A 16374-nucleotide genomic window follows, 5' to 3' on the forward strand; every position below is an offset into this window, starting at 1 on the left:
CATTTTTGTGCACTCACCCTACCGTCACCTACCCTTTATCTCATTGGGCCACATGTCTTGATTGGGGGCTCACATATCCATATGGTTTTTCTTTTATAAGAAGGCTCATATTCATTGTATTGGTTGATCCAATTGATCATATTTTGTATCTTGATGAGAATACAATTTTCTCTTATCAATATTTTATCTCTCTTGTTTGTTCTATTCATTGGGATTTTGATCTTGGTTATTTTCGATAGATTCTTACATGGTATTAGACTCATTGGGTCTTCATTGAGTAGCCTTTTTGGAAAGATGTTAGAGCATTTAGTTTTTGGATCTAGGGAGTAGCACAATTTGGGAGCATCCTATGCCAATTTTGACCTTGCCATTGAGTCTGGGAGACCGTTTCCATGAATTTTGAGTATAAATTTGCCTATTTTTGGGGAATGTCAATTTTGGGGCATTGGAGGAAAAATTGTGTCTATTAGGCCATATGGTTTGATTTTTAATAGGGGATTCAATCATCCCCACCCTCGTATCATACCCCTATTATGTTGCAGGGTTGTATTTGTAGGTTCCAAGCTCCCTATTCTTTTTTGGCATCACCACCAGCTTCTTCTTTTTTTTGGCTTCTCCCTATTGTTGTCGAGCCTTTCTCTTTAGCCACTATTTTTTGGCCATTGCTAGCATAGCCCCCGTGTGGGCCTCCACAGCCTCAGCCTCCCAGGCTTCTACTATCTCGAACATCGCTGACCCTTCTAGCTTCGCTCCTTAGTGCCACCCCTACCAAGGCCACCATGCAACATAGTTGGTGCCACGGTTGTGCTATGTGGCGCAAGTAGATTCGCTAGGAACAACTTGGTCTACACATGTAGCCACCACATGAGCCTTTCTATTTAAGCTACGATACAACCAACAAGCAGATTGTATGCCCAGTTGTACTACCATGTGTAAATATTACACACATAGCCAGCACATAGCAAGTAGCCATGTCATCTATATGGTTTGTTACATACCCTAACTAGTCATTCGTCACATGCCATGTGTCACTTTTTCATTGGGCCACATCAACATATCCATTTAGTCTATACAACCATGATTTAAGCTTGTGACATGCTAATGTCAACACTATAACAACACATCTTTTGAAAATTTCTGACCCCTCTCCAATGAGATTTTTTATTTGCAATCCAACTTCAGAGGCTCATATCTTAGTTATTTTAAGGCCTTTTTCAATGAAATTTCTTTCATTATTTGGACAAATTTTTCATTCTCCTAGTAGTGGTGTGGGTAGTTTTTTATTTTGGTGGACATTTTTTCTAGTTTTTCAAAAATGTACCTATCTAGTCCTCGATTTTGCAACTTCGCAGGCTTCATTCAAGCTCATATGACCTCCTTTTTAGGTGCCATTTTTTTTAAAGTGCATAATTTTTTGTTTAATTTTATGTGGTGTTCTTAGGTTTTCCCCATTTTGAGTAGAAATTTTACTTTCAATATTTTATCTTTTTTGGCCAATTTGGTATTTGTAATTTGCTTGAATCTCAGTTTACATCTCTTGCATTATTGGTTTGAGTCTCTTATAGCCCATTTGAGGTAGTTGTAATCTTGAAATTAGAAGCCCACTTTGCCCTTGTTTGCTAGTGGCCCATTGTACATGCACTAAGTATAAAGTGTCAAATCATCATTTTTTGGGGGGGCATGTGGGGGGGAGTTTCTTTGATTGAATGAATATTGGGGGGGGGTGTCTTATGTGATTGTCCCTCTCTTCATCTTTTGATCTTGCATTTTTTTTGCTATGGGTTCTCATATGTTTTCACTTTTAATTCCATGCAACTATGCTTCTTAGAAAATTGATGCTTGGAGTAAGTTAATAGAAAAAGGATTAATTCACTATATCTATGGAACTATTATGACACTAGCTGACCCTAATGCTCACATGGAATGGTTCACTAAAAATGTTATGGATTTTGGAACTTTTAGGAAGTATGTATCAAAGGATCTCACCTTTCACATTGAGAAGTGTACAACAATTAAAGATGCTTGGGATGTCTTGGGAAAATTGTATGGCCAAATTGATGATATTAGGGGCTATCAACTTGATAATGATATCACTATTTTGGATCCCATAAATTTTGATACAATCCAAGACTATGCCACTAAGGAAAATGAGGTAAGAGAATAGCTTAGGGATTGTGGCATTGACGAGAAGGACGCATAATTGGTTTACAATTTGTTGCAAAAGATTCCATCAGAATATGCAACATTTGTTTCTAGCTTCCAAACCCATCGCTTAGCAATGGGTAGTTCTTTCACTATATCCTCATTGATGCATTTGCAAAAAGTTTGATGTTAGAGAAGTCAAAGTTGATGAGCATGGTGATTCTCAAGTCTTCAAAGTCCAAAGCTTTGGTGGTTAATCAAGGGAATCAAGAAAAAGGTTCCAACAAGAAGTAGAAGTAGTTTAATCCAAATCCACAACAAGTTAGAGCACAATCATCCTCTCCACAACAAGGCAATAAGTACATCTTTGCTTAAGGGGAAACCATATAAGGAGAAGATTTTTTGTGCATATTGCAAGAAGTTAGGACACAATGAACACTATTGTTACAAGAAGGATATTGATGAATTAAAAAATCTTCTCGAGAAGATTAAAATTAGTTTGTCTTCTACAATGTCTACTTTAGATTCTTCTTCCAATGGAAACAAAATTGATGAAGGAAAGCATCAAACTTTTAGGACAAGTAAAGGACATCCTCTTTATGCTACTACAAATCATTATTTAGGGAGGTGGCTTCTAGTTCAGGAGATTCTCATCATATTGCCTCTTCATAGTCTATGTTCTCTTCATTTGAGCCTTGCAACATGGCACCAATTTTGATGGGAAATCATACATATATAAATGTGATTGGGAAAGGATCTATTTCTATCTAGGATAACTCCTTCAATGATGTTTTGTAGAATACAACTAGTATCTTCGAAACTATATTCAACTTGCTACCAAAAAATTTTTAACATATTTTTGAAATTATGTTGATAACCTATTCAAATTTTCATGTCAAGTTGCTTAACTTCATTCTTTTCCTTCATAATCCTACACATACCCTATAGAAAATATATAAATAAAATATAAAAAATAAATAAAATATAGAAAATATATGTAAGGAAGATTTATACTGGTTAACAACTTAGGATGCATATTATGAGACACCATAAGACATGTTTGAATGAATAAAATGAATAGTTTTTTACTAAGTTGCTAAGTGGATTATGATATTCTTATGATAGATGGAAGACTTATGTTATTTTAGCATGTGAACTCGATGAAAAACAAAAAAGTGGTACGGAACAAATAAGAAACATCTATAAAGAAATATGTTATTTTAGACTATGAAGATAAATCAATGTGCCCAAAATCATTCATGGTGAGATTATAAATCATTAAAGATACATTAGAATAAAAAACTAAGAATGGTAATATCATTGAATGCCCCCAACTTGGTTTATTCACCATGAATATTTGCAATACTAAGGGCTTATTAGACATAATGTTTCCTTCACTTTTTTCAAATAGTTTTGCACTACAAATTCAAGCCCAATTTATGGGAGTCCAAATGAATCATTATGATTTGCATTTCAGACATATTCATGACAATAGATTTAGAAGGTACCTAAGATTTTAACACTTCCTTTGAATCTTCTAACGTGTCATTATAATAAAACACTTTCCTTGGTGTCAAGCCAATTTAGTCATCTCAAGCCATTTGAAAAAGGAATCGCTTTAACATGGGTCCTTCACTGGAAGATAAACATTATAAAATTTGGATTCTGATTCCCTTTCAATTTCTACTTTAGAAAATAGAAGATATGTAGAAAAGTGTGAATAAAGTTAAAACAAAATCCCTGCCAAAGGAAACGAGACTTCACTTTGACCTGTAAAGTCTTACAAACAAGAGCAATTTTATTATTATTTTAATTATGTTGTTTATGATATTATTTTATAGAAAAGACATGTATTGTATCTAGTTCTTATTATTGGTCAATTCATTGAATAGGTACCCCCAAAAAAACCTATAAATTTAAAATAATATTTTTTTAATTAATTTTGTTGTGAAAAGTATTATTACTATTTTAATAGTTGACTGTTTAAATAGTGAGATAATCACTAGTTAATTCTTCCATCCCTTTTATTTCATGTGAAAAAATCACACGATACATCACTCTCAACTAAATAATACATAATTTCCAAATACATATAAAATATTCTCTATCAATCCAAAATACGACTATGAACAATTGAATAATCATGTTCAATGATATATCTACTAAACATAATAAAAAACATGTACAGATCAAAATACATAATTTTGATACTAGATGTCCATTGCATAATTCCCTCCTCTCTTACCTCCATACACTACAATGACACCCACCCAGTTTTCTTATCCATATCCATTTAATGACTAGACAATAGATGATTTAAAAATAAGTGAAAGACTAAAATCTAAATTTACTTCCAATTATTATTGGCTAGCTTATGCATTGAGTAAACACAAAAAATTGTAAAATTTAAATCATTTTCAAGTAGTTGATTTTGTTGAAAAAAGTATTATTATTGTAATCAATCAAATCAATGTCTATAAGGATTTTGCTATGATGTCATTTAAAAGTTTCACCTTGGGATGCTTCGAGCAAGGATCAATTGATAGATGAGATAAAGAAGGGAGTGGATTTAAACACTAAATTTTATGCTCTCTATCTCTCTCTCTCTCTCTCTCTCTCTCTCTCTCTCTCTCTCTCTCTCTCTCTCTCTCACACACACACACACACACACACATACATATATATACATACATACATATATATATATATATATATATATATATACACACATATATACACATACATATATATACATACATATATATATATATATATATACACATATACACATATACATACATACATACATACATACATACATACATACATACATACATACACATATATATACACATATATATACACATATATAGATAGATATATAGATACATATATATATACATATATACATACATATATATATATACATATATACATACATATATATATACATATATATGCATGTGTATATATGTGTAATATATGTGTACTCACATATCCATATGGCCTTTCTTTTATAAGAAGGCTCATCTTCATTGTATTGGTTGATCCAGTTGATTATATTTTGTATCTTGATGAGAATACAATTTGTTCTTATTAATATTTTGCATCTCTTGTTTGTGGTATTCATTGATCTTTTGATCTTGGTTATTTTTGACAAATTCTTACATGGTATCAAAGTCATTGAGGCTTCATTGAGTAGTCTTTTTGGAGAGATCTTAGAGTATTCATTTTTTGATCTAGGGAGCAATGAAATTTGGGAGCATCCTGTACTAATTTTGACATTAACATTGAGTCTGGGAGACCGTTTCCATGAATTTTGAGTATAAATTCACCTATTTTGGGGGAAAGCCAATTTTGGGGCATTGAAGGAAAAATTGTGCCTATTAGGCCATATTGTTTAACTTTTGCAAAAGAAAATAAAATAGATTACAATTTTCATATTTTTTTATTGCAGTTTTTTTTTAATATATGTAAAAATTAAAATAAAGAGTTTTTTTTTACAAGGGGTTCGATCACCCCCGCCCCCATATCATACCTCTATCATGTTGCAGGGTTGTACTAGTAGGTTGTAGGCTCACTATTCTTTTTTAGCATCATCACCAAGTCTATTTTTTTTTTCTGGGTTCTCCTTGTTGCTTTTGTCACTACCAAGCCTTTCTCTCTAGCCACTATTTTTTTACCATCACTAGCACAACTCCCTGTGGGCCTCCATAGCCTTTTCCTCTTGGGCTCCTACCAACTCGGACACCACCAACCCTTCTAGCTCCACTCCTTAGCCCCACCCATAGCAAGTTCATCATGCAGCATAGTTGTTGCCACAATTGTGCCATGTGGTGCAAGAAGATTCACTAGGAATAGCTCAATCTGCACACTCAACCACCACACTACAACTAGAAAGTAGATCATATTCCCAATTTTACTTCCATGGATCAATACAACACACACTGTCAACATACAACAAGTAGCCATGTCCTCTATATGGTCTATCACGTTGCCTACCTAGTCAGGAGTCATACACCATGTGTCACATTTTCATGAGGACATGTCAGCACATCCATATAGTCTATACAACCATGATTTAACCTTTTGAAATGCTGATATCAACACTACATTAGCTTCTTTTTTTTTAAACTTGACCCCTCTCCAATGAGCTTTTTTATTTTGCAGTCCAACTTCAGAGGCTCATATCTTGGTCATTTTAAGGCCCTTTTTAGTGCAATTTTTTAATTATTTGGGCTAATTTTTCATCCTCTTAGCAGTGCTATGGTTAGTTTCTAATTTTGGTGGACAATTTTTTTAGAATTTTTGGTTTTTCAAAATGCACCTATCAAATCCTTGATTCTGCAGCTTCTCGAGCTTCGTTCAAGGTCATGCGACCTCCTTTTAAGGTGTCACTTTTTTTTGAAAGTGCATAATTTTATATTTACTTTCATATGGTGTTATCAGGTTTTCACCATTTTGAGTAGAAATTTATTTTTAATATTTCATCTTTTTTGGCCTATTTGGTACTTGTAATTTGCTTGGATCTCAGTTTAGATCTCTTTCATTATTGGTTTGAGTCTCGTATAGCCTATTTGAGGTAGTTGTAATCTTAAAATTAGAAGCCCATTTCGCCCTTGTTTTCTAGTGGCCCATTGTACATGCACTAAGTATAAAGTGTCAAATCATCATTTTGGAGGGGGGTGTCTTGTGTGATTGTGACTCCCTTTATCTTGTTCTCTTGCATTTTGTTGCTATGGGTTCTCTGAAGTTTCCCCTTTTAACTCCATGCAACTATGCTTCTTGGAAAATTGATGCTTGGAGTAAGTTAATGGAAAAAGGATTAACTCATTATATTGATGGAACTATTATGGCACCGACTGATCCTAATGCTCACATGGAATGGTTAACTAAAAATATTATGGATTTTGGAACTTTGAGGAAGTATGTATCAAAGGATCTCATCTTTCACATTGAGAAATATATAACAGTTATAGATGCTTGAGATGTCTTGGGAAAATAGTATGAACAAATTAATGAGATTAGTGACTATCAACTTGATAATGATCTCACTATGTTCGATCCCAATAATTTTGATACAATCCAAGACTGTCACTAAGGCAAATGAGCTAAGAGCATAGCTTAAGGATTGTGTTATTGACAAGAAGGATGCATGGTTGGTCTACAATTTGTTTTTTATATTAAGATAAATGAGTTTTACAAGGACCCGAAACCAAAATTCATCAAAAAAAATATACAGAGTTAACTAGAAATAGACCAGCTGCTTATAAACAACAACAAAAATTGGGGATGCACCCGAGCAAGTCAAACCATAAAAAGAACAACAAAAAAACAAGAAACACCAACCAAAAACAACTAAGTAAGAGCTTTCATAGCTCATTATTCTTCTGGATCACTATGTTCTCCTGCAATTCTTCCATGATGAACCTTGAATTGCCTCTTTCTTGTCTTTTGCCCCTATTCCTAGTAGAGGGCCCCGCAGATGCCTATATATCCTATATTTTCTTGTCCCAGTTAATGTGTGAGGATAATTCGAATCTACTCATATGAGCTTTATACAAGGCAATTTCCTCGTTGACACAATTTATTGTAAAAGCTTCCATCAGAATATGCAACATTTGTTTCTAGCTTCCAAACCCATTGCTTAATAGTGGGTAGTTCTTTCACTATGTCCTCATTTGATGCACTCACAAAATTTTTGATGTTAAAGTAGTCAAAATTGATGAGGATGGGGATTATCAAGTCTTCAAAGTCCAAAGCTTTGCTGGTTAATCAAGGGAATCAAGAAAGAGGTTCCAATAAGAAGAAAAAGAAGTTTAAGACAAATCCACAACAAGATAGAGCGCAATCATCCTCTCCACAACAAGGTGATTCTACATCCTTGAATAAGGGGAAATCATATAAGGAGATGTTTTTTTGTGCATATTTCAAGAAGTCGAGACATGATGAACACCATTGTTACAAGAAGGATGTTGATGAATCAAAAATTATTTTTGAAGAATAAAATTAGTTTGCCTTCTAGAATGTCTACTTCAACTTCTTCTTCCAATGAAAAGGCATTTGATAAAGGAATGGATCACACTTTTAGGACAAGTAAAGGATAAGCCTCTTGTACTATAACAAGCCATGCTTCAGGAAGGTGGCTTCTAGTTCATGTTATTTTCATCATATGGTATCTTCATAGTCTATGTTCTCTTCATTTGAGCCTTGCAACATACCACCGACTTTGATGAACAATCATACATGTATATGAATGTGATTGGGAAAGGATCTATTTCTACTAGGTACAATTCCTTCAATGATGTTTTGTGTGTACCATATTTGACAATCTTCTTTCGATCTAACAAATCACACATGGGGCAACAAGCAAGATTGTGGATCATGCATCTTAGTTGTAATCCTTTTAGACTTTTTTCCTATTGATGAGGTTGATTCTTCACATGATGATCACACTTATTATGTGGATTTTGATATCAAGGAGAAATTTGGTTACTTGTACTTGGGTGTTCTCACATGTTACCCAGTTCTTGAGCCTTGCATTTCTTCTCCTCCTATTAATATCACATCTACCATTGTGCTTGATGATATAGATGTTGCTACAGTTTTGGCTTCTTGTGATTTAGTGCAAAATGATATACCTTGTCTTCCAGATACAATTCCATGGGATGACTACTTGACAAACATTGCAGGCTTGTTTGTGGAGTCCTATATTGCAGATTTGGTAGACATCATTGATTATATAAATTTTCTCTTTGATGGAGATGATCCTTCTTTAGTTGTTGTGAGGGAAGACTCTGACCCTCTTGTTAATTCTCTACATGATCATTCTTTTTAGGTTGATATGATTGTGGATACTTATGTACAACATTTGGAGCAAGTCTCTTTATCCTTAAAAGAGACACTTGAGTCTTTGGATCATGTTCTACATTCATCTTCACTAGATCTTGGATTTTCCTTTTTAGCAGTTTGGAATAGTGCACTTGATTTGGAAGGGGCAACTTTAAGCATCAAAATGAGGGCACTTGAGCAGTTTTCAGAGGCTTCATACAACTTGAGTTTTTTCCATACATCTTCCCTTCATAATTGGGGAGACTTCATGGACACCTTTGGTTTTGTTTCTTCCTAAGAGGAGGAATATTGTTCAATTATTATGGAGCATCTTCTTCATTCAATTTAGATCTTCTACCATTGGTACACATTCTACAATGAGGGGAGGTTGCTTGGTCTCTCTTATTCTGTCTTATGGGGGGGTCTTTTTCCTCACATGGGGTTTTATCCTTCTCATTCTTCTTTGAGAGTTCTTTTGTATTTTCATCCCTCTTTTGGGGGTGGTTTCTTTTCCATTGGGTTTTTCTCTCTTTCTCTATTTGTGAGAGATTTCATTTCTTTGATTGCATTTGTATTTGTACATGGGTACCTAACATGGCCTAGTTGTTAGGACCCATCTTGTATTGTTACCTTGAGTCTATATTCCCCTAAGTTGCACCTAAGGGGAGGTGTTGATGTAAATCATATCTCATAATTACACTTTACTTAAGTTGACTTAGGGTAATGCATTTCATTGTATTTTTCATATGAGACACTTAGGGAATTGTGCATATAGGGAATTTTCTTGTAGGAGAAATTCCACCTTTTGTGGTCTTATCTTGTTGTTACATTGCACCTTTGACAGCCAATCCATCGAGCTTGTGGAACATTTTATTATTTCTCCTACCTACCCTCACCTACCCTTGTATCTCATTGGGCCACATGTCATGATTGTGTGCTCATATATCCATATGGCCTTGTCTTTATAAGCATGCTCATCTTCATAGTATTTGTTGATCCAGTTGATCATATTTTGTATCTTGATGAGAATATAGTTTTTTCTTATCAATATTTTATCTCTCTTATTTGTGATATTCATTGAGCTCTTGATCTTGGTTATTTTTAAGAAATTATTATAGTATGAAATAATATAATTAATTGCAATACAAAACTCACCCAAAAAATTCAAGCACCTTCTCATGCTACATAAAATTATACTTGTGATTCTTTTTTTTTTGACACTTTCACAACCCCACTATATGATCCAATTGAACCTCCATGATTTGACTAGTGAAATCCAAAATTAAATCTATTTTTCTTATTATGTATTCATTTTACATTGTCTAATGTGATAATAAATTCAATCCATTATTACCATACAACCTCCATGTCATATTAAAGTAAATTAATTTAGAGGAAATTCAAAAGGTAGGATAACAACCACCCCATATGTCAGTCACCTCACATGGTCCTATTTGAAAGTTTATAGATACAAAGTAATCAGTGACACTAAAAGGCTCACAAAAATTCCCAAAAAGACCACACTAACACATTAATCTTTAGTCACCTTGATAACATATACCTATACTCCATTTTACAACTGGAATCTAGGTCACACTATCCATTCTCTTCCTTTGTAGGATATATTATTCCTCATATCAAGCATCATACTCACAACTATCCTTGGAAAAAAGTAATTATGGTATATTTATATTTATTATTACTTTTGGACTTGGTTTGTATTGTTTTAAATGTATCATATTTTACCTATCTAGGTCCACCATATTTATTCATATCATGGTATCATTTGAATGGTTAAAAATAAGGGAAAGCTCTTGAGTTTTATGTTCCATGTTTACATGGTTCACCCAGTTGTACCTACCAAGTTCCATAATAATCTTGTGATAAGTTATTTCATTCTCTATGTCTATTATTCTTTATTTTGTTAACCTTTTATTTGTTGATTCATTCGTATGCACGAGATACATCAACACTTGATCTGTCACACCCTAGCACAAAATATCAAATGTTGTATCAGATAAAGTGCTCACTACATTTCAGTGTAATGAATGCATCTCCCTTATCCCACCCATTCTCATATCAATACCTATCACCCCATTCGATCTAACTATTTTCATCCTTAGTTAATTCCTATTACCCATGTGCAATTAGTTCTCATCGATCCCTTTTTCTTGTCTCCTCCCATCATTATTCTTCTATTATAGTTTTACTATGGCATGCCACCTACATCCATTTCATACGTGTTAGCATTTCATAATTGGTCATTTGCATCCATATTAGCTATCTTCCATTAGTGCATTTGTTTTAGTCATATTTATCCATTTGCATATCCATATCCATCATACATTTTATATGTAATATATTCAATATCTATATTTGCTAGTCTAAGTATTTAAATTTTATTCACATATATCATGAAACTACATCATGCATCCATCATAATCATGTCATATATCATAAAAATTATAGTCATGCATATCATAGAAACAAACACAAGCATACATATTACAAGATCATCATCAACATGCATGTAAACTTTAATGTGTACATCAAATCCTAATCTTAAACATTTACATCATGTATCAACATCATAAGAATATAATATCAAGTATCAATAAGAATAAGCATACATAAATCAAACCTCATGTATATATACATATACACACACAAACATCAACTTCATATATCATCGACATATATACAAAATGTGTCCAAGTGTGGCTATCCTTGGTTATAAACCTCCCTTGCTAAATTTTCTAATGGTGGTAGTTGTGGTATCCCTCAAGGTGGATGCTATCTCACACAAGGATCATTTTTTATCTCTTATAGAACTTTATAACTCTCACAATGCCTAGTTCAACCATTTTAGTCGCAAGAGCACTCTCTCTTCAGCCTGTCCATATTAAATTATGCTCTCTATAGCTAGGTTTGTAGCCTATATCTATCAACCACCACATTGTCTCTCTCCTCTTGAAGGTTGCCAAACTCGACATGTAGTCTTATGTATGTTATGTTATACACTCAAATAATTATTATAAGTAGTGAGAACCTTGAACAATTTTATTTCTAATCTTTTGTAGGAGGATCACATTGTAATGAAGAGGGTCTTCATGTATTAATTGGATCCCAATAAACCACTTCCTAGAACATATAACATGACCAATTAAGTTACTATTTTCTTCAAGTTAATGGTAGTTATACTAGGTCATAGACATATGTATTAAAAAAAGGTAATAAGATCTCAACCATAAGATGATTATTAAACTCGAAGGCATAAATGAAAACAATAACTTATGATTTTCACCCACTAACATTCAATCATAAATATGTGCATGTAAATATTTTTCCAACCCATTCAATAAAATCAAGTCACATGATATAAATGAACAACAAATAATAAAAAGTAGGATATAACACATGATCATCCCTTTTATGAAAGTTTTTGAAGCTAATGCTTCATCTTCCACCCCTCCTCCTAACTCTACATTAATTTTTCTATGGAGATTTCACAATATAACCATTATGGTCTATTATCTGTTGGTAAGAAAACATAGTAGATAAATGTGATTTGGGAAATTAGAGAGAAAGAGCACAAAAGTAGTAGGATTAGATTTGTGTGGTAAAGGGGAGATGAATATTCATATAGAAATGAATAAGACATGTCAAATTAACCCTAAATTAAGGCATATGTAATATATAATTTATTTATTTTAAGAAATACACAAATTATAAAACATTTTAAATTTTAAATTTTACATTTGATATATATATATATATATATATATATATATAAATTATTGCATTGAATTGGATATTGATTACAAATATCTTTCTCATTCAAGCATCAACATTAGACTAATACAAGTTCCGACCAAGAGTGGCAACTTAGAATTCCGCTTTAGATGCCCCTGTTGAAAATTGAACTTTTGTCTCCACAATGCAATTAAGCTCAACCCCTTGAACATTTTTTTTTAAAATAATAAGAATAATGACATATTAAACAAGAAAGTATTAAAATTATAACATTTAAAACTATTTTAAATTCTACATTCAATATAAAATTCATTTATTCCGAAAGAAAAACAGAAAAAAAACTATATATAATTAATTTTTGAGATCTAAATAATGTAACATAATGTCGTAACATCTTAAAACTCTCTTAGAAAACACTATTCTATACACCTTAAAAAAAAATTAAAATACTCAACATTTAATATAATTAAATATTCTTGAGGGACATAAATTACACTCAAAACAATACAAGTGAGGAGTTATCATACTCACAAACCTCTAATAGTAATAGTTATAGATGGATTGATGGCTTTGATTTTTTTCCAATATTCTCCACCTTCCTTCAATATCTCTGACCATCCATTCGTCCCTGAACATCCATAATTTAGCTGCTTCAGTTTTTTCAACTGCTCCAATCCTTCGGGCACTTTCTTCAATTTGGGACAATCCCATAGAACGAATTCCTCAAGAACGAATTCCTCAAGGTAAGCCATTGCCCCCTCCTCCAATCCAGGCAACTCCTCTAAACTCTCGAATCCCCAAATTGTGAAGAAGAGGAGGTGTGAAAACCCTCCTGACTTTCCAAATACCTTTGGCAATTCTCTGCAACTTTAATTCCCACACAACGACAAGCTCACTAGATTGGACATTCCTTGCAGCTCCGGATAGTCATTGCATTCACACCAAGTTAAACTCAATTCCCTCAGATTCGCCAATCCACATATCCAGCTTGGAACTCCAAAGCACTCTAATGTAAGCTTTCCAGATGTTTCATTGCTCTCATTTTCTCTGGAAACTGTGGAAGCTCCGTTCCAGCACCAGTCTTGTATGCGATTCTCAGACGACGCATCTTCATCAGCTCCGCAAGGATCCCGTCTTCAATCCTCTTCAGCTCCATGTCATCATTAACATTGAACTGTAGTTCTTGAAGCTCAGTCATCTTGACCAAATCCTCTACACTCGCAAATTCATCCTCTTCCATTGAGAGCTCCAACATACTCGATCTCAGGATTCTCAAAGATGCCAGCTTTGATAATCCTTTTGGAATGCGATTAATACTCTCGCATTCTAAATGCTAAAGACAAATAAGTTCACTTATCCATACTGGTAAGTGCTTACTTGTCGACCTCGGCATTGCAAGAAACAAGAGACATTTAAGATATCTCACACATTCTGGCACCTCTTCTATCAATGTATCCCTTAAGTTTAAGACTTTAAGGAGTTTCATCTTTCCAATGGATGCAGGCAATGCAGAGATGCTTGTGGAGCTCAAATCCAGAACACGCAGCCCTCTCATAGCTCTAAAAAAGTGTGCCGGAATGCTTCTAATCTCCTTCTTCTGAGACAATGAGACTGTACGGAGGCAAACAGGACGGCTCTGTGAGAAAGCATTGTCATTTATATCTTGCTTAGCCAGCAAAATCCGACAGCAGCCAGTATCATCACTTGTATCTGTAATGGCTCTGTCAACAGAAAAGGCACATTTATTTTCTCTAGAGACTTTTATGGCCAGATCATGCAATAAATCGTGAATTTTGCAGTTTTTGGATAATTTGTAACATATGGTTGAATGTAACACAGTCATCCCTCTATCTTCCCATAGTTGAAGCAGACACAGATTAACAAGTTCATACAAACAATGCCAGGCCATATCCCACTGGTCCTTTCCAGCTGGGACGAATCCCTCCCCAATCCATAGATTTATCAGGTACTCACAGTCTATCTCTGTATCCTCAGGGAAGAAAGAAAGATAAGCAAAACAGGCTTTAAGATGTGCTGGCAGGGAATCGTAACTCAATTTTAATATATCGTTGACAGGGTCACGATTGGGAATGCGAGTAACTGCCCTTTGGAGCTGACGGGATTTGGACTCCCATTCGCTGACATGCCTGCTGGTGGACAGGGATGCTGCTATCGTTTTGATAGCAAGAGGTAAATTTCCACACTGTCGTACAATCTTCCTACCCTCCTCTTCCACTTCCGGTGGCGGTCTATTTCCCTCACGTTCAGGAAACGCATAAGCACAAAACAACCTCCAACTATCTTCATCTGACAGATTTTCCAGATTGTAAATTCGTGCCTTCGAACTTTCAGCAACCTCCATATTTCTTGTGCTAATCACAAGATTGGAATATCTCTCAGCTGGCAGACCAAGCTTATCAATCAGATTATCTTCATAAGAGAACGTCCATACATCGTCCAGCACAATAAGGGATCTTTTCCCTTCCACTTCCAGACTGCCACGAATCAATTCAGCCGCTCTCACTTCACTTACATTTACAATTTCTTTTTGTAAATCTATGTGGGAAGCTATATCATTTTGCAAATCCTTGACAGAATATGATTTAGAGATAGAGAGCCAAATAGAATAGTCAAACCTGGATTTTGCTCTGTTGTAGAAATTTTGGAGAAGAAATGTCTTCCCCAGGCCGCCCATACCAACGACGGCTATAATCGGAACTTGTGGGTCTTCTAACAAGCTGATCAGATGTTCAACCTTGGAATCTATCCCTACTGGATGTGAATCTCTAGGCAAGAGACTAGATTTCTTTCCCTGTGCTGGTGCACTTGTTGACGCTTCTGCTGCTGCAGAAGACATTGTGGCTTTGTATATTTTCAGCTCATCTCCCTCTTTAACAATGGAGCTCAATCGAGCTTTGACCTTTTTAATTCTTCGTCCCATTCTAAGGCGAAAAATCAGTTGACTATAACTCAGAGTGCATGACTGAGTAATATTACCATACATGAATTCAAAGGCACATTCTTCAACTATGTCCTCTGCCCGCCAGGCAAGGTCACGGGCTCTCTTTAGCCAGTTGATCACAGACTCCTTTTTTTCACTCCGCTCTCCATCTGCTTCTTTTAAAAAGCAATTGATTTGCTCGATTTTGTTCTTCAACTCTTCAAAATCTTCTCTGAAGTTCATCACTAAAGATATCTCATTAGTGACTTCTTGAAGGACCATCTGACGGACTTTTCCAACGACTGCAGCTGCAAGCACAGTTTCCATCTTTTAAGATATGGAACTTGACAAGTCTGCCTCTTTTCTTAATCAAGCGCTGCAGGCCTATCTCAGAGGAAATACAATAGCTGAATGAAACTCCAAACAGAGGAAATACAATAGCTCAATGAAACTTCAAACAGAGGGAATACAATAGCTGAATGAAAATTCAGAGGAAATACAAGAGCTCAATGAAACTTCAGACAGAGGAAATACAATGGCTCAATGAAACTTCAAAGCTTGGCTATGATGTGCATGATGCTGGTGATAACACTATATATTAAATAGATCAACTTCATCGCCTCGAAGGTCTATACATATTCAAGTACGTACACATACGATAGATTATAATAATAAAAATATCAGAGCCCACTGTCATCATTTATCTG

The 16374-nt window shown here is 34.5% G+C and overlaps 1 protein-coding gene across 1 annotated transcript; it reads right to left on the minus strand.

The window, feature by feature from the left end:
* Positions 1-13732: 13732 nt before the first annotated feature.
* LOC131857963 (putative disease resistance protein RGA3) lies at positions 13733-16147 on the minus strand. Its single transcript, XM_059210774.1, has 2 exons — positions 14153-16147; positions 13733-14059 (listed from the first exon to the last, which is right to left on the minus strand). The coding sequence occupies exons 1-2, from the start codon at positions 15992-15994 to the stop codon at positions 13733-13735; spliced, it is 2169 nt and encodes a 722-aa protein (XP_059066757.1). The 5' UTR covers positions 15995-16147.
* Positions 16148-16374: the final 227 nt, after the last annotated feature.

This window comes from Cryptomeria japonica, chromosome 1 (genome assembly GCF_030272615.1).
Source record: "Cryptomeria japonica chromosome 1, Sugi_1.0, whole genome shotgun sequence".
NCBI classification, from domain to species: Eukaryota; Viridiplantae; Streptophyta; class Pinopsida; order Cupressales; family Cupressaceae; genus Cryptomeria; species Cryptomeria japonica.